At 47.3% G+C, this 18,374-nt stretch overlaps 1 protein-coding gene across 6 annotated transcripts in view; it reads right to left on the reverse strand.

Annotated features, from left to right (window-relative positions):
- Nucleotides 1-993: 993 nt before the first annotated feature.
- LPP (LIM domain containing preferred translocation partner in lipoma) overlaps nucleotides 994-18,374 on the reverse strand; it is a 1,982,563-nt gene continuing 1,965,182 nt past the window's right edge. For all 6 annotated transcript variants that reach the window (XM_069617470.1, XM_069617468.1, XM_069617472.1 and 3 more), the window contains one exon: nucleotides 994-17,762. In XM_069617470.1, the coding sequence (XP_069473571.1) occupies nucleotides 17,634-17,762 (129 nt within the window). In that variant the 3' untranslated portion in view covers nucleotides 994-17,633. The remainder of the gene's footprint in view (nucleotides 17,763-18,374) is intronic.

Genomic DNA, 18,374 nt, shown 5'->3' on the forward strand with positions numbered 1-18,374 from the left:
ATCCACTCCTATCATTTCCAGTACCTTTGACTTTACATCCTGCCACAAGTGTTTGAGCTGTGGGCAACCCCACCAGATGTGTTCCATCGTTCCCACATCTCCACATCCGTTCCAACACATTGCTGACACTGAGGTGTACATCTTGTGGAGTCTATCTGGGGTATAGTGCCAATGGTGTAGCAATTTGTACTGTAACTCACATTGCTGGACCGGGGTATACAGGCTATACCACCCTTTCAATGCTTTGTCCCATTCCTCATCTGTGAATGTCCTTCCCCCTCATATTCCCTCATTTGCCCCAGTGCCCCATCCCCCCTCTTAACAAGATCTTATAAATCGCTGAGATCAGTCCCCTATTGCTTCGAGGACATCAGTTTTTCCCACTCTGTCTGCTCCCTTGTGGCCCCCCCTTCCATCATTGCAGGGGTTCCTGCCCAGTGTTGCAATTGTTGATAGGCAAAGAGGTACCCCTTTCTACTGCAACTTTTCAATGACTTGAATCAGGTTCCTTTGTACAGATAGCCAATCTCGCTTATCCTTACCTCCACCCATCGCTAAAACCGGTTATGTTCCTTTCCCGGTGGGAATGCGGGATTCCCAAAGATGTGCGTCCTTGGCGACGGCCAGAGAGTCAATTTCAACCTCTTGTTTAAGTGCTCCCATATCTCCAAGGTGTTTCTTGTAGTTGGGCTCCCCCTTAGCGCCCCTGGCCTGTCCTCCCTTCTCATCCCCGGTACTTCCACAGATGCTGACCCGCCACCGCCTGTCCCAGGGATACCCAATGATTTCAGTTCTCTGTCCTCCCCCCACTCTGCCATGGCTCTCAATTGGGACGCCTGATAATATTTCAATATATTAGGGCAGCCCACTCCACCCTGGGTCTTGTTCACAAATAGGATTTTCCTATCCTCGGATCATTCAGCTGTGTTATTCAGGTTAACGATAGACATATACGATAGACACATACTAAATAATCCACACACAAGTCAAAAAAATGAAATAAGCAGTTTAATAAACAGAGGTCTAAATAAGAGAAAGGCAACTGTGATTCCTTTAAATAGTAAAAAGACATACAATTATTGCATCATTTTGATTTCCCTTACAAAAAATCCTCACCTGATATAGAGAAATAAAGAAGGTAGTTGCATAGTTTTGTATTATATATATTCATATAATTGGATAAAGCTTAATAATAGAAATTTAACACATGCTTGAAACAAATGTCGGTAGTGTTCATAAAAAAAGGTGGCGTATTGGTACAGGCAATAAAACAATGACTTCTTATGACAATGATATTTTCTTTAAATCCAAGAATATAGAATGGTTCTAGCTGGAGCTAACTGGGGCCCACATAGGAATACATGATTTCATCAGATGGAATGATCAGATCACGGTCGCTAGTTGCAGCATCAAAATCATCAAGTTGGAATGTTCAGGAAAATACTGCGCCCCCATTGGCTACTGGGGTGGGTGGGATTGCCCATGGAATTCCCCTTGCAGGCCAGTTGGCTCTGGCATCTTATTTTTCATAGCAATGGAGACTGCTTTCAAGATTCTAATAAAAGGCTCTGGATGGACCAGGGAAGCGTTGCAGAAGGATTGCTCCTCTGCCATTCAATGGCTTAGTTAGCAGGGCAATGCCTCGGAATGCCTCATACACTCCCAGTCACCCAAACCAGTGCAGCGATAATACGGAGAAGCCGAGTAAAGACGTTCTCTTTTTCACCTCCCCGTGTTTGACATATGGAGAAACAAATCGTGATCAAGGAACTACGGGACTTATTTCCAAATGATGGTGGAGCAGCCTCCACTTCCCGGGCCTACAGCTGGTTCATAGCAACACACATTTGCATTATTTCATTGCGGTGGCGAGGATATCAACTACGTATTATGACATGGAACACATTTATCACTGCCGATTTCATAAAAAAAGTGCCTCCCCGCCCCACACCCCTATAGTAGGGAAGGGTTCAGTGCATTGACATGTGCCCACACATATTTCATTGATTGCTGCTGTCGATTTCACGATAGTTTGTCGCCTAGCTTCATCATCTACAAAAAAATCCCCAATATGTCTTCAGAACCATTATGTGATAAAGTCGGTATTGGGCATAAGTTATCTTCAATAAAACAAACCCACTGATTGGTGCATTTCAAAGCCTTACCTCATGGCAAACCCGCACACGTCCCTGTGTGTCCCTCGCACTGGTCTTCAGTGTTTTTTTTCTTTCAGGCCAAAATGGAAAGAGAAGGGACCACACGTAGTCCATTCACACTGTTCCATGGTGGCCATTTTTTCTGTTTACTTTTTTTTTTCATTTACTTGAATGGCCGCCATGGAAGGGGAGAGGGGACAGTCCCCTCTCCCCTTCCATGGCGGCCATTTCCTTTGTTTACTATGGCCGCCGCGGAAAGAGAAAACGAACTCCGTTTTTCTGTCCGCGGCAGCCATTTACATTTTTTTTTTTTACTGGTCGCGAAAAGCAACCAAAGCCATTAGTACCCTGGTCTAACGGGCTGGGGTACTAATGGCAACAAGTACCTTGACTGTGGGCCATTGGCGCATGGGGTAATGTCCCCGGGGCCTTCGTTAAGGCCCCTGCTACACTCCGGCCTGTAACTATGGGCCCCAGGGGCATTACCTTATGCAGTAATGGCCCAGAGTCTACGGGCTTATTGCCATATTATCAATCTCCATTGGTTTCACTGAACTGGAACAAGACCATGTTCAACAACCATTGTTTTACTATTACATTTTCCTTTGAGCAAATGTTTCACACAAAATTAAACGTTTATGTAAGGACAATGCTTCTCTTAACCGTGCCCTTCCAAGGAAGAGTAGTGGGGGTTATAAACACTGTTAGGTACTAAGTCATTCCCCAAGTTACAATAAAGGACACATTATAAAAAGTGAATCTCAGAATGTTCATGGTGGGAGTGGGGTTCAAGACGATGGTATTGGGCACACAAACAAACAAAAACCCATAAAGTAGTATCATACGTCCCATTGGACAATGTATCAAAGATGCATGGGCACATAGCATAGACTCTGAACGGTTCACTATTTGCGGGGACTGGTGGGCAGAGCACAGAAGGGTACACTGAACGGTTCCCTATTTGTGGGTACTGGTGGGCAGAGCACAGAAGGGTACACTGAACGGTTCCCTATTTGTGGGTACTGGTGGGCAGAGCACAGAAGGGTACACTGAACGGTTCCCCTATTTGCGGGGACTGGTGGGCAGAGCACAGAAGGGTACACTGAACGGTTCCCTATTTGTGGGTACTGTTGATTGGGGCACAGTACAGTATACTGAACCAGTTAGCATTCACGCTGAGCCACAAGCGCACGCACGCACGCACAGTAGGCAATAATGAACCATTCCCTGGGAGCAGTAGCAAGAACACAGTAGTACACTGAACGATTCACTACTCGTGGGTAAATTGGGTAATCAGTCCCTGCAACCAATCACTGAACCATCTACTAAAGCCCAAATCTCCTGAAAGGAGTGGACCTAGAAGCAGAACTATGTTTGTTAACAGCCCCATAGGTATCTGAAGAAGTATTGTTCCTTTAACTTCGCTTTGTACACGCCAACCAGCAATAATTCAGTGGGTGGTAGCGAGGTCTCCCATAATTGTAAAAACATCCATAATTAACAATCACCAAAAGGAGAGGGATTGAAAAGGAAAGAGCCATCCGCCAATATGTGTTGGGTCATAGCATGTCCACTTTTTCTTGAGTCCAATGAACACAGCGGATGACAACACCATGGTTGGCACGAGCACCCCTCTACTCCTCCTGCTGAACCTACACAATGGTCTGTGAAAACATCCTGCCCGACCGCCTGGACAAAGTGTTTCAATCAGTTTGGTACCCGTACAACAACACTATAAATGGAGGGGTAAATGTTAACCCAGATCAGGCCACGGTTTATGGTAGTTACTTAGTAACCATAGGTAAAGCAGATTTGCTTTAGTGGCCGGGAATGCTGCCAAGGACTGGCTGCCCTGGTGAAAACTCATTGCCAGGAAGAAGGGTATTAACAGAGGGGTTTTCTTTAGACATCCTTACCATGGATCTCCAAAGTTAGGGCAAAAGGGGGTTTTGGTATTGCATCCTCTCAACCCATGGACTTGGTTCTCATGTGCTCCTCTAAGCATCTACAGCACTGTAGCAGAGCCCCTGCTCAGAGTTCAGAGCAGCCAGTGGAGAGAGTGTTTCCAGCCATGGAGGTCACAGATTAGATTAGTGCTGCTCATGAATGGAATGTCTGATCTGCCGCCACATCTCGACTCTATAGACTGGCCCTCCAGGGAGTGGGATAATGGTGAAGCCAATTTACTCTGCTTAATGGATGGGGAAAGCCTTCAAATATTTAGAATTGTTATAAGAAATCTCTCTCTGTGTCTAACGGAACTGTTCAACTTACCACAAATCCCCGCTTAAATGCCATGTTCACCTGCATACAACACAACTGCTATACACAGAGGTGTGGCTTTCTCCCTCCTTAAGGCAATCAATGATTTGGCCATTAAAAATGGGCTGCCACGACAACTTATTTTCAGGTCACAGCAGTGAGCTGCCACTAGGGATTAACATAGCTAATGCTACGGACAGCAGTGCACCCTTCACCCAGGTAGCAGGGCCCGCTCTCAAGTGTGCAGTTTTTTACTCCATTGATCGGGATTGCTCGTGTAAAGATACCATTACTTTCAATAGGTCTTCAAGTGGGTTGTATTATGTGTGTCTTAAAAGAGAGGGAGTCTCTGATTAGGATCAAAGCAAGTTCACTGTTCTCTTAAAATGTCTCCTGCTAATTGCTTCCACTGACACTCCATGCACAACCCTTGCTTTGAAAATTGACCTACCTTGAAGCTAAAGTCTCACTGCGGAGTACCCCCGACAGACAATCTGTCATGCGCCATCAACATGCACATTGTTTAGTTCCATAGCTAGTGTGTTGAGGCATGTATGACAAGTCATCCAGACAAGACCAAACCGACACAACAAAGTACCCACTCCACTTCTAACACGCTCTAAAGTCACTCATGATTGTCATGTACGCAATTAAAAATTATCTACAGTTAGAATGGCAAACATATTAAAAATATGGTCCGTCAACAAACCAAAGACACCCATGGTCCCATGGTGAATCGCGACCAGGGCTGGCATTGTTGGAGCCAGCCCTGGATTGTGCCGTTAGCACGGATTCAACAGGCCATCTGGACCCTGTAACACGACAGCTATTATTGGTGCCACAGTCCTGGCACAGAAACAAGGCAACTACCAGAGTGAGCAAGATACAAAGAAAGCAAAAACGGTCAAACTCCCCGAAAAACAGCCTACAGAGGGGGCATTTTTTGTAAAGTGCAGGTGTGGGTTCTAAGCAGCCAGGACCTCTTGCCAGAGAGTAAAGAGATTCCCTCTAATGGTAGCATAGCTTTTAAGAACACTGGTGGAAATTAAAATCTACAAGATTCCAGCAGGTAGAGGGTTAGGGTGCATGCAGTTAACCTATGGCATGAAACGTGTGCAAAATCAGGAGACAATGGGGTCAACTATTGGAGGAGTGCGGCGGATTCTCGCATTGTCCATGTAGGTTAATGGAACGTTCGACTTGTAGAGAGTTTGAATTATTTTCCACACCATGCATATGCTGAAGTATATATTCAGCCAATGGATGGGCGAGGATACAATTCTGCACGTTCATCTCTGGCACAATGTAGAAAAAAAACCCGTCAAATATTTCCTTTGTAAACTTGGAACTTGGCAACCCCATTGGCCAGAGTAGCAGCGACCATTGAATGTGGCTCATTCAACAGCCCTTGCCACACTGCATGTGTCCATGCAGAGGCCTAGGCTGAATTGCAATGTTAACGCCCAGGCAAGTCGGCACATCTGCTTAGAACAGTGAGTTCTGGTACACCACAGTGGTACACATAGTAGTTGATGTTGCACGTGGTTGTATTTTACTGTATAGGAATGAGTGGAACACAGTGCTTATTTCACATCTGGTTATTTTGTAGCCTGAAGTGATGTGTGAAAGGTATTGTACATAATTGTTGCACAATAGTCTGTGTTGTAACCGAGCTCAAACGTGAAAAGTAGTGTGTGCATCTGATGCATATTGCTGTGTTCTATTGTGAAAGGATGAAAGTCTTTAGAGTAAAGGAATAGTTGAATGTGCAATTGAGTACGTGTCCTTATAGAAAGGGTGTAGTAGAAAGTCAGCCGTTCCCTGGCATGCCCGCGTGTCCTCATAGAAAGGGTGTAGTAGAAAGTCAGCCGTTCTCTGGCATGCCCGCGTGTCCTCATAGAAAGGGTGTAGTAGAAAGTCAGCCGTTCCCTGGCATGCCCGCGTGTCCTCATAGAAAGGGTGTAGTAGAAAGTCAGCCGTTCTCTGGCATGCCCGCGTGTCCTCATAGAAAGGGTGTAGTAGAAAGTCAGCCGTTCCCTGGCATGCCCGCGTGTCCTCATAGAAAGGGTGTAGTAGAAAGTCAGCCGTTCCCTGGCATGCCTGCGTGTCCTCATAGAAAGGGTGTAGTAGAAAGTCAGCCGTTCCCTGGCATGCCCGCGTGTCCTCATAGAAAGGGTGTAGTAGAAAGACAGCCGTTCCCTGGCATGCCCGCGTGTCCTCATAGAAAGGGTGTAGTAGAAAGTCAGCCGTTCTCTGGCATGCCCGCGTGTCCTCATAGAAAGGGTGTAGTAGAATGTCAGCCGTTCTCTGGCATGCCCGCGTGTCCTCATAGAAAGGGTGTAGTAGAAAGTCAGCCGTTCTCTGGCATGCCCGTGTGTCCTCATAGAAAGGGTGTAGTAGAAAGTCAGCCGTTCTCTGGCATGCCCGTGTGTCCTCATAGAAAGGGTGTAGTAGAATGTCAGCCGTTCTCTGGCATGCCCGCGTGTCCTCATAGAAAGGGTGTAGTAGAAAGTCAGCCGTTCTCTGGCATGCCCGCGTGTCCTCATAGAAAGGGTGTAGTAGAAAGTCAGCCGTTGCCTGGCATGCCCGCGTGTCCTCATAAAAAGGGTGTAGTAGAAAGTCAGCCGTTCCCTGGCATGCCCGCGTGTCCTCATAGAAAGGGTGTAGTAGAATGTCAGCCGTTCTCTGGCAAGCCCTTCTTATTATTCTGGACTTTTCTCCCCATTTAGTTAATATGTTATTCCCACCTACAGTTTTCAGTGCTGCGCCTCACTACAAAGGCTGCACCCTGACGCCTTAAATTGTATTGCTCAATGGATTTACCAAATGCACACGCCAACTGTTGCCTCTTCCTCCAACTCTCATGTTGGGGTGCAAAAGAGGCCCCACAGATCACCAGTTGTAGGTGTGAGTACTCGGAAATGCCACTATGTGACAAAGGCACACTACGTCATTCATTAATCCTCGAATGCTGGGATGAATAGGAAGGGTTACCACTACTCAAGTGTCCCGCATCTTGAATGTGTGGATGGTAAACGACGAGTCCAGTAGTGCCGCTTTATGGAGAAGCAACCTTAGCTCGACACCTTTCACACATGCCAACCAACTCTTGCTAGTCAAACTGGCCTAGAGCGAGCGTTGGGCAGTAATCCCAGACTACTGGAGTCCTAAAGATGGCAACATAGTACAGGGTTACCTCAGAAAATAAAGGGCGAATGGCCGGGGTTAGGTCCTAACCCCCATATTTGCACGCAACAAGAAAGCAGCCAAGCCACCAGTTTTGAAACCGGAGACCACGCGGTAAATCTTCAACTATGCCATCAATGTTTCTTGGCTCCATTCGAGCGCTAGAGGCAGAAGTGTGGCCTGTGCCAATCTCAAAAGGCCTAACCTTTTACGCATGTGGGACTCCTTACAAATGATTGTCATGCAAGTGACAGATGCGCCGTTCACATAACACTGGCAGCAGTTTGCCATGAGACTTGATTGGACGGCTATTATTTCACAGAGAACGTCAATTTTATTCTCAAACAGCGCTCCTATGGTATAAAAGTGATTCCTGACAGGACACTGAGAAGTAGCTTTAGTCTGTCAGTAAAGGAAGAAAGACTTGAATGAATCCATATATCCTTCAAACTTTATTATGAAAATGCTTATCAAGAGATTATGATACATATGAACGTGCATGTCGGTCTCATGCAGGGTCTACGACGGCTTAGTGGTGCATTTCACGTTTTCCAGTCTGAGTCCCGCACCAGAGACCAGTTCTCAGAGGTATGCCACACCACAAGTTTCTCCTGAGTCCTTTGTGAGATCAGTTGGTGGTCTCTGCAGCTCCTATTGAAGGCCTGGGGAGCACAGTGGTACATGTCCACTTTAGGGTTCTTTTTTGGTAGTGTGTGCCAACAAGCCAAGAGACTGGTTAGTTAAAACCCCTCTTCTGCTTCCTCAGAAGCATTCTGTCATGTTACAGAGCACGTGTGAAGAAGCATGCAATACAAGACAGTTGGCTGCAAATGTACCTCATGCTCTGAAGCAGAAACTGCTGTTTTCATCTTGCTGGCTTCATCATGGAGTGTGGTGTGAGCAAGTGAATGGTCAGCAGCCCAACACAGCCCGCTCGCTGTGCTCCATGTGCGGCAGCTAAAGCATTTAAAACATCAAATGAATCTGGTTGCAACCAAGAGTAGCAGTCTTCCATAGACCCACATGTGGGTCAAGTATGAAGAAAAACCTCATATACACGGCATTTTCATCACCACTGAACAGAAAAGTCACAGAAAGCGAGTGCACAGTAGGACTAGGCGACACCTGTACAGCCACCCGTGAATCAGTCAAGCATGTTACAAGCGTTCCTGCACCAATATGAACAGGACAAGCCTGGATACATTCGGGTGCACCAGCGGCTAAGTAATCCAAACCCCGCCAGAGGGGCGTATGGTGAATATCTGTTGTGCCAGATGCAGCAAAACCAACAAGTCTTGTCCATGAGGCTGCAGGGAGTCATGAGGAAGACCGTCTCCACAGAACACAACATCAATGCGATCCAGATGAAAGGGCACAGAAACAAGACGATCCAGACTCATTTATGGACAGAGTGAAGTACCTGGACAGTAACATCTGCTCCTCAGCTCACAGGCGCAGGAGAAAAAAAGGACACAACTTAAAAGCATAGACATATTTCTTGTTTTTTGGCAGCTGCAGAAACTTGCTGAGCTCCAGGGATGATTAATTTCCGAGGCCTGGAATTCATGTGTATGAAAGAGGGTTTGAAAGATTGCCTTCCTGGGAAGCAGTCAGGCTGTGCATTCCTCGCCAGGCCCAGTCCAAACTCCCCTTCTCCAGACAAGCCTGTTCTTAACCCAAATAATGGTTAAATCATTACTGTGGGAAGCAACAGCTGCAAGTAGCCACCAATGACGTTGGGATTCTCAAGAACTGTGTTTTAAATGCAGCCCAACCTGAGTTTTAGAAATCAATGTCTCATGATGTGTGCGCTATGGGACCAAAACATGATCTTGTATCGGGGATACGACATATTTGGGAATTCCCCTTTTTCGCTGGCACATGTTGACCTGGCTGGAAATCTAGAAGTAGCCTTCTGTAGCGAAGTTCAACAGAGTCTACTGTGTATACCCACACACTGGTGCTTGGAGTACGGGCACGCATAAATGGCCACACATCGACAGCAGTTATAGTCTAACCCTTGACCATGAGGTTAGCTGCCTCTATCACAGAGTAGAGGTACAACACAGCCAAAACACACCTACGTTCAAAAAGAAGCAGAAAAATTAACAGATCTCAAAGGGAATGGTGCAGGGGGTAGTGTGGTGACCACATGGGAAATAATCAGCAATACAATGTTGGTTCTACCCATATTCTGCAAAGATGGACTCCTCAAATCCATCCTCGCTGAATATGGGTGGCCGAATACCGGTGTCCCCGATTGGCTGGCGCAGCGAACATAGGATGAGCAATCATGCAGTCTTTCTCTATCCAATATTCGCTGCGCGGAGCCAGGAAATGGAGCGGGTTGTGCCATGGAATAGCAGGTAAGCAGATTGGGGTTGGGTGCATTGAATGGGTTTAGAAGGCCCGAGATGAGCGGGTGGGGGCAGGGGGCGTTGGGAGTGGCTGGGTCTCAGATGGCATGAGGGGCTGAGACCCCCTCCCCCCATGTAGCATACAGATGGGAGGGGGTGGTGGGAGAAGAACCTGGGTGAGTGAATCCTCCCCATTAGCGAGGACAGCTGGGGCCAGGGTATTCAAGGAAACAGGCTTTGGCTGATGCGGATGCCAGAGAGGGGTTCTGTGGGTGGGATTCAGTGGGTGGGCTTCAGTGAGGATCTGTGATTCGATCCGTTTTTATTCGGTCAAATCACATCACTACGAAAATATGACTTCAAACGTCTAAGAAAACTCTAGGGAGGAAAGGCATGGTGAAACAGCCGTATCCAGGCTTGGCAAAGCAAGACTATGACCTCCTGGAAGATGCTGGCGGTGCACGCAGGTGCATCTCACCTGGCCTCACTTCCCCTGCTGCAGACAGGCGTGTGGTCTGTGCAAGGCCCGCAACCACTGGAGAATGCGCATGACCCGAATGTAACAGAATGAGGCTCCTAGGCAGCTCTGATGAGACCAGCGGGGGAGCGGTGGGCTCTTCAGATCTAGCCCTTTAGAGCAGCTGCCAAACCTCTCCCCCATCTGGAGGAATGAAGGCCTGTCATATCCAGCTGCGTCTTGCAAGAACGGAATGCTAGCAGATTAAAAGGAGGGACACCCACGCATGTGCGCTGCAGCTGGCAACCTCGCCGACCGTCCTATAGCCCGACACTGAAATGGGCCTGGCCAGTGAAGGATCAACTTCCATGTGTGCTGGGCAAAAGCCCCAACACGACAGAAACATATGCAATGCAGCTGTGAACTCGCACACGCTTCAGGGCACCCCTCGCATGGTGCTTGCGTGTCAGCTGGCAGATTTCCAGCAATGCTACCATTCTAGTCAAGCATGTGTGGCTGTTAACACATGAGAATCCGTCTTGCCTCCAACCTGCCCACTTCCCCCCAAACACCAAGGCACCGTTCAAAGAAAGAATCGATGTGTAATTATGCCGAAAAGTGTCCCAAGAGTCTCTGGGCAGAGCCACATGGAAACGCAAACGCCTACCATAGTCCCGACTGCTCAAAACGGGTTTCTACAAAAGCTGTGAGTGCCAACAGACACTTTAGTAAAGGAAGAGTCTCACTCAGACACTACAAGGATGGAGTCGTGCCCACAGGGTGGAGTCACCTAGACACTACAGCACTAGACGGGTCACCCAGAAGCTATAGCAAAGGATGGAGTCGCACCCAGACACTATAGCACAGGGTGGAGTCACCCAGACACTACAACACTAGACGAGTCACCCAGATGCTATAGCAAAGGATGGAGTCGCACACAGACACTAGACCAGGGTGGAGTCACCCACACACTACAACACTAGACAAGTCACCCAGATGCTATAGCAAAGGATGGAGTCGCACACAGACACTAGACCAGGGTGGAGTCACCCAGACACTACAACACTAGACGAGTCACCCAGATGCTATAGCAAAGGATGGAGTCGCACCCAGACACAATAGCACAGGGTGGCATCACCCAGACACTACAACACTAGCTAAGTAACCCAGATACTCTAGCAAAGGATGGAGTCACCTAGGGTTTTTAGCACAGGATAGGAAGTCACCCAGAAGCTTCACTCATGTACATCCATTACCTTAATGTGGAATGAAGATTCACCCAAATGTTTAGTGCAGAGGGAGTGTCATCCAGGTGCTTATGGACAGAAGCACACTTTACAGGAGGAAGACCCATTTCCAGTGCCATCGGTAAGGACTTGCAGCCTCCAGGAGAATTGGGAAAGCTTGCCAGTAAGCTGGTGAAATGGACAGCAACAGCCTCGATGTGTACATTGGACTGAAACAGCTCTGTGGTTTTGGTGCGTGTACTTAAGGCGAAAGCAAACACTGTGCCTAAGCATGCAATGCCCACTGATGCGATCCTGGGGGGCACCCAGCTCCCCCTTGCTGCCAGTCTTTCATCGTGGCATGCTATTGACGTGCATGTGCCCTTCAAGCACAAGACAAGGGCAAGAAGAATTGTAGTGGGGAGCGCAACAACAAGATTCTGGAAAACCCAATTCAGTGCAGGATTTACGGTCACTTCTAGGCTGAAGCAAGACTAAGCGATGGCCAGGGGTGCTATCAGCAATGGGGGGCCAGGTGGCCCTTGCAAGCAGCAAAGGTTGGACTTGTTCGTTTGGGAGGGGCAGTAAATTGGTACTTTGCTTAAGGTGGCAAAACCCTGCCACTACCTGGAAGAACTTAAACATTGATGTCTCACTGTTGGAACATTGGACTTAACTAAGAAAACAGATTTGAATGCTTTTCTGCAGAAAAGTACAGGCTGGCCTTGTGTCTGTATAATCCTATTCTCTAGCCCTCGGAGAAGAGGTTTCCCATACTTTTACTGGTACTGAACCTGACTCAAACTCATGCCAAGTTGGTTACTCATGGATTACCGGAGTGTTACCTCCTCATTCTGAGTTTATGCCTTGTCCAAGACATTGGAGCCGCTGAAGCAGAAACTGCAGTAGATAGTTACCGCTATGCTGACAATTATGAAAATGCACCCAAATGCGTAAAGCACAACATGTCTTACCTTTAGAAGAACGGAAGCTTAGCTGTACTGTGCAAACACGCAGCCAATGAGGTCCATGAGCCAAACTAGAACTATTGGTGCAACAGTAAAGCAGCCTTTCCTGAACTCTATGACACGACTTTAGAAAAGAAATTCTCCTTCCCAAAAAGTAAAGCATCAGTGACGATTTGTAGAACATGGACTACACCACACACAGCAACACAAGATGGCCAAACATCAGTGAAAAGTAATGAGACTCCTGGTTTCAGACGTAGACCTTCTAGAGCATCTGCTGCGCCAAGAAGGGAAAACCTACCAGATTCCAAGCACAGGCAGAGGGAACCACCAGCCAAGAATGCCCCAACCCAAAAGGAAGACTGGGAGATGTATAGAGCGGACTAAATCATCTTCAAATGTCCAACTCTGGGGAACTGAGAACACGGCGCAAGAGAATGATGATGCGCCACGAAATGAAATGGACGTGAACAAGGAATGGAAAAGATCTTAAATCAGTTGTCGTCACTCGCGGCATGACATTCATCGCACATGCTTGCCTTAAAGATCAAGGCTTCTTTCAGCTTCGTCAAATGACCTGCACAGAGTTCGTGAAACTCCAGAGAAACTTTAAAGCCCACAAAACGTGCCAAGATCATGATTGGAGGCATCTGTGATTGGATAGAGATCAACTCCTGAAGACTAATCGCAAGCATGAGCTCCACACATTTCATCTCATCCCACTCTTGCCAGAAGAACAGGTACTTGAAGTGTCTGAAAGAAAAGTGGTTATAAAAGGTTACAAAAAGGGTTCCCAAGCATGAGATAAGTGAGCTAGGATGTGCCAACACGGGGGATTGGCAGACTGCAGCCAGTGAGCAGCGACCCCCCCCTTTGCAAGGAGGAAAGACAGGTAGGCTAAGTGGCTACTGACAGGTGAACAAGCAAGGCCTCACCAGCGCCTTCTCACAAGGCGGTGGCCATGGGCTGAAAAGTAAAAGCATCTTGCCTCATCAGAGCAACCGCTCTTAAACTGGTTGCTTGGGAAGCACAGGCCCTCCAAGAATAGTACAGAAGCACCAACAAGCCAGTTGAAGAAAGGGCTTCTGACTCTAACGTGCACTGCAATAGTGGACATCAAATGCTTCTAACAGGAGCGACCTCCGGAATTTGACAATGCACTTGCACACGAAAGACGTGCTCCAAACTTTCCAAATCAAGGAACACCTTCAAGGAACTGCATAGAGCTCCTCTTCCTCAGGAGTGAAAGGATTATGCACGAGGGACGAGCACCAAAGCCAATTCTAGAATACTTCAGAGGGCTTCTGGTGGCCTGAAGTTGTGGGCCATGTGAAGCCGTGGTTTTCAGAGTATCAGCCTAGCAACTGCCTCGAGACCGAGCGTATGGGGTGGTCCTGCTGCTCATCATGTATGTTACAGCAAAAGCGCCTACCTATGTTAGGTAAGCCAACTTCCATCTGTCCATGAAACAGCAAGAGGCGTGGCTGCCGAAACTGCCCAACAAGTACATTGAAATGCCATCTGCAGTGTCTAAACGCAGCCACTTTCAACTGGTGACTCAGTGTTACAGCCAAATCCTTTACACAACACAAAAACCAAGACTCTTTCCAGTCCGTGTTTCCATGCTCACAGGTAATACTATGATCACTACCTTTACTAAAACGTTCTAAGCCCGGAGTATTTTCATGAAGAAAAGAAAGCACAGGTTTCATTTTTCAAATTATTATAGCTCTCAGGTTCCAATTTGTTGGTTACCTTTCCATTAATGTATACAGCTGCACTTAGTAACTGAATAATGTCTGCGCTCAGTGAGCTCAGAAGTGTGGGTGATCAGGGACTCTTTTTTGGGGTTGCACGAGATAACTGACTTTAGTGTTGAGCTGTTAGAGACAGATTCAGTTTTTGGGGGTTTCTTTCATTGCCAAAGATTACTGTCCCACCTTGGAGTACTATTCGGCCTCCAGTGGCTGATGGTAGCGTCAGGGATCAGTGGACCAGTTTAGTGTCCTCTTCGCTCTCAGTGGCTGATGGTAGCGTCAGGGATCAGTGGACCAGTTTAGTGTTCTCTTCAGCTCTGATTGGCTGATGGTAGCATCAGGGATCAGTGGACCAGTTTAGTGTCCTCTTTAGCTCTCAGTGGCTGATGGTAGCGTCAGGGATCAGTGGACCATTTTAGTGTTTTCTTCGCTCTCAGTGGCTGATTATAGTGCCAGGGATAAGTGGCCCAGTTTAGTGTCCTCTTCCGCTCTCAGTGGCTGATTATAGGGTTAGGGATAAGTGGCCCAGTTTAGTGTCCTCTTCAGCTCTCAGTGGCTGATTATAGGGTCGGGGATCAGTGGACCAGTTTAGTGTCCTCTTGAGCTCTCAGTGGCTGATTATAGCACCAGGGATAAGTGGCCCAGTTTAGTGTCCTGTTCCGTGCTCAGTGGCTGATTATAAGGTCAGGGATCAGTGGACCAGTTTAGTGTCCTCGTCAGCTCTCAGTGGCTGATTATAGGGTTAGGGATCAGTGGTTCGGTTTAGTGTCCACTTCAGCACTCAGTGACTGATTATAGTGTCAGGAATCAGTGGACCAGTTTAGTGTCCCTCTTGAGCTCTCAGTGGCTGATCATAGAGTCAAGGATCAGTGGACCAGTGTAGTGTACTGTTCAGCTCTCGTGTACCACAAATGTGTTGTATATATTTGAGAACCAAGCCAAACAGTCTGAAAAGAAACGACTGTTGAGGTCTCCATTTGGAAAAAACAGGTTTTGGACACACCCCTCGCCCGAACTAAAACGATTATATATATATATTTTAATTTTCAAAACTCGGCCCAGCTGCTTATGCATTTACCTTGAACCATCCTTGGTTCAGTACAACAGTTTCATCTGTCTGGGGAGGGCAGAGCAGCTATGGGAGTTCTAAGGCACTTAGGAAAGATGTACAGGGCAAAAGCGAGAAGCCAGGCAGGTCTGTGCCAAATTGGCACTGACTGAGGTAGGTGGCATTGCTCTGACTAGCAGTTACAGCATGCTAGCACAGTGGTGTGACGTTCGATATGGCATTTCTCAAAGGTATGACTAACCAGGAGATGCTAGGTGGGGATAGGCCATGCAGTAGCCGTAGCAGCAGCAGCATCCGGACACCTGGTTATAAAGACATCATGCCCTCTACTGCTCTGCGAGGGCAGGTGGCAACATTAGAAAGCCAAGCCCAGGATATCTACCAGCATGTGAAGATGGCGGGCAGAGGAAAAGCAATGAACATCAAACACAGTAGAACTCACTGTCATACACTACAATGTAGAAGTTGTCAGTGTGTGATTGTCATTCGAACATTTAAAGGAAGACCCTCTCAAACTCTCAGATTCTTGGTAAGGCTATTGCTTGCATTAGTCCACTTCAGGGCATTGAAGCTTACTGCAAAGGCACTTCAGGTGAGTTGTACAACTACAGCTAACTAGGTAGGCCTCTGTGGCACAAACGTGAAGTTCTCATTGGTTCAATAACATGTATTTCTCCAGGTAAGGCCGCTTCTTATATATTAGCATAGTTCCAGCACACAGAGAAGGCTCCTTGTGCATGTGTGCTGAGGGTTGCAGGGTGAAGTGGAGCAGTGTATGGAACATTGGCAGAGAACTTGCCATGATTGGTCATATGGAGAGCGGTGGGTACAGCAGTACCCAGATCAGCAGAAAGCTCCATTAGTACATACAGTGGAGCGTCCTACGGGCAATTGCAAGACATGTATGTAAGACAATAACACGCTACTAGTTCATATAAGTCATACATCAATGCTGTGTGAAACCTAAATGTGGGTTATAACAAATAAGGATCTCCAGTACATGTGTGTTCACAATAGAAAATGAACCCTCTGCATGGAAGAAGCACAAAGGAGTCCCCAAGGTTTCAATGAATTCATCATGTGTTGTGGAAGTTGGAGGAATGTCAGCTGCTGAGTGACAGCCGCTGCCTGTCGGTCACATTATCAAACGTATCCGTGCAGCAATAAAACTACTTCAGGTTTTCTCAAAGTGCAGGGGTTCTGCTCTTTTCCTGGTTATGCCCAAAGGATAGGGTCCAGCCCATCTAGGCCCCCCGATGGCCATCTGAAATGTACAATGGATGACAGCGGCCACTGTGGGCCATGATTGGCCAATAACAAGACGTCTACAATCCCAGAATTTAAGGGAGGTGGGCAATGCGACAGAGGGACATCACTTATTTGAAATGCACATCTCACATTTCCTGTCTCGAGCCCCCAGAACCCAATATCCGACAGAGAAAAGAACGTATGGCCTCCATAATCAGTCATCTTTTCACAGACCATGGCAGGGGCTCTCCAGACGTTCAGAACTAGAGCCCCTATAGTCAATGATGTGGCAGCACGGAAGTTTTAGTCCAAAGCATCTGGAGACCCGCAGGTTGCAGACCCCTGGTCTAGAGAGATCAAAGAGCAGTAACAAGAATGCCTTTGGAAAATGGAAGCGCAAACGACATGCAACCCTACCAGCCCCGACAAAGTGCCCGATAAAGAGGAGGAAAGTGGAAAATTCAGAACAGAGTGCATATTGAACAGGTTCTAGAGTTCAGCTGGCAAGTTCCGTCTCTGGAGTGTGATTGGCGTGTGCTAATACATGTGTGAAGGCTGTTTATGCCAGAGCAGCGGTTCCTCTAAGCACCACTAATGTGCAAGAGGTTCCAACAAGGGACAAGAAGACACCACTGAGGACATTAAAAAAGTACTGGACAATTTCTGAGCAACACAAATCGGAAAAGTCTTCTGTGGGTTCAGATTGGGAAAGCTTGGGTTAGGCAAGGGCATTCAGAAAACCTTTACATTTCGCTAGCCAGATCTAACCCAAGTTCCATGCGTTTCTGGTGCAGAAGGAGGTGGCCTATGAATACAACAAAAGATTTTCTTAAACGAGCCTCCTGCGTCGGATCTCCATGGTGCTGCCCACAGGGGTAGGCCCTAGATAGGAGAGCTGTGAAACCTAGAGGAAGTATGTGCTTCGGTTTCTTGCGAGTGGGCGCTGCTCAGAGGTCAGTGCTGGCCTTGGCGGTCAAATCCTGGATCCGCGCCGAGTTACAGCTCTTGCAGAGAATATGGCCATCCAGCGGGAAGCAGCCTTGGTTGTCTCCTTCGGAGAGAAGGACGCCACAGTCCTAGAAAGGAGCAAAGAGCAAAGAGAGGTTTAGTCCAAGAACAAATCTACTGGACATTTCAAACAGCAGATATGGCAAGAGAGGAATTGGACGGTATAACGCAGAAAGGAGGCACGCAAGGGCTGCATGGATCGACACTGATCTCTTCAGCAACACAGGTCAGATATAGATATCCACGTGGATATCTATGCGATTAAGAAATCAGGTGATGGAATGCGATCTGGGTAGTGATTATCTTCTAGCAATCGACTCTATAAAGACGATTTGGAGTATTTTACTCCCCACTTTTAGAAGTAAAATTATTTTTCATGGAGGAAAAGGGTACTTGTCATTGTCGACTAGGTTATTAAAATACATTTTAATTTTAAAAGTACATTTCGTTTTTGAAAGTTATCATTTGGGACATTTAAGAGGCGGGCGGAGTTCCAGGTGTAGTGTAATTATCCCTTGCATTGCTACAGTGCCCCTTCCGGGCCTACAAGATTGCCTGGATCTCTCCCGTAACCCTTCCGTCCCATTTTACGTGTCACAGAGGCTAAGAGTGTGCTCCTTAGCCCAACACTTTTACACTACTAGAACTGGTGGCCTAACATTTCATAACCCATTCCTCGA

Source organism: Ambystoma mexicanum, chromosome 10, assembly GCF_040938575.1.
Source record: "Ambystoma mexicanum isolate Mex_15411 chromosome 10, UKY_AmexF1_1, whole genome shotgun sequence".
Lineage (NCBI taxonomy): Eukaryota > Metazoa > Chordata > Amphibia > Caudata > Ambystomatidae > Ambystoma > Ambystoma mexicanum.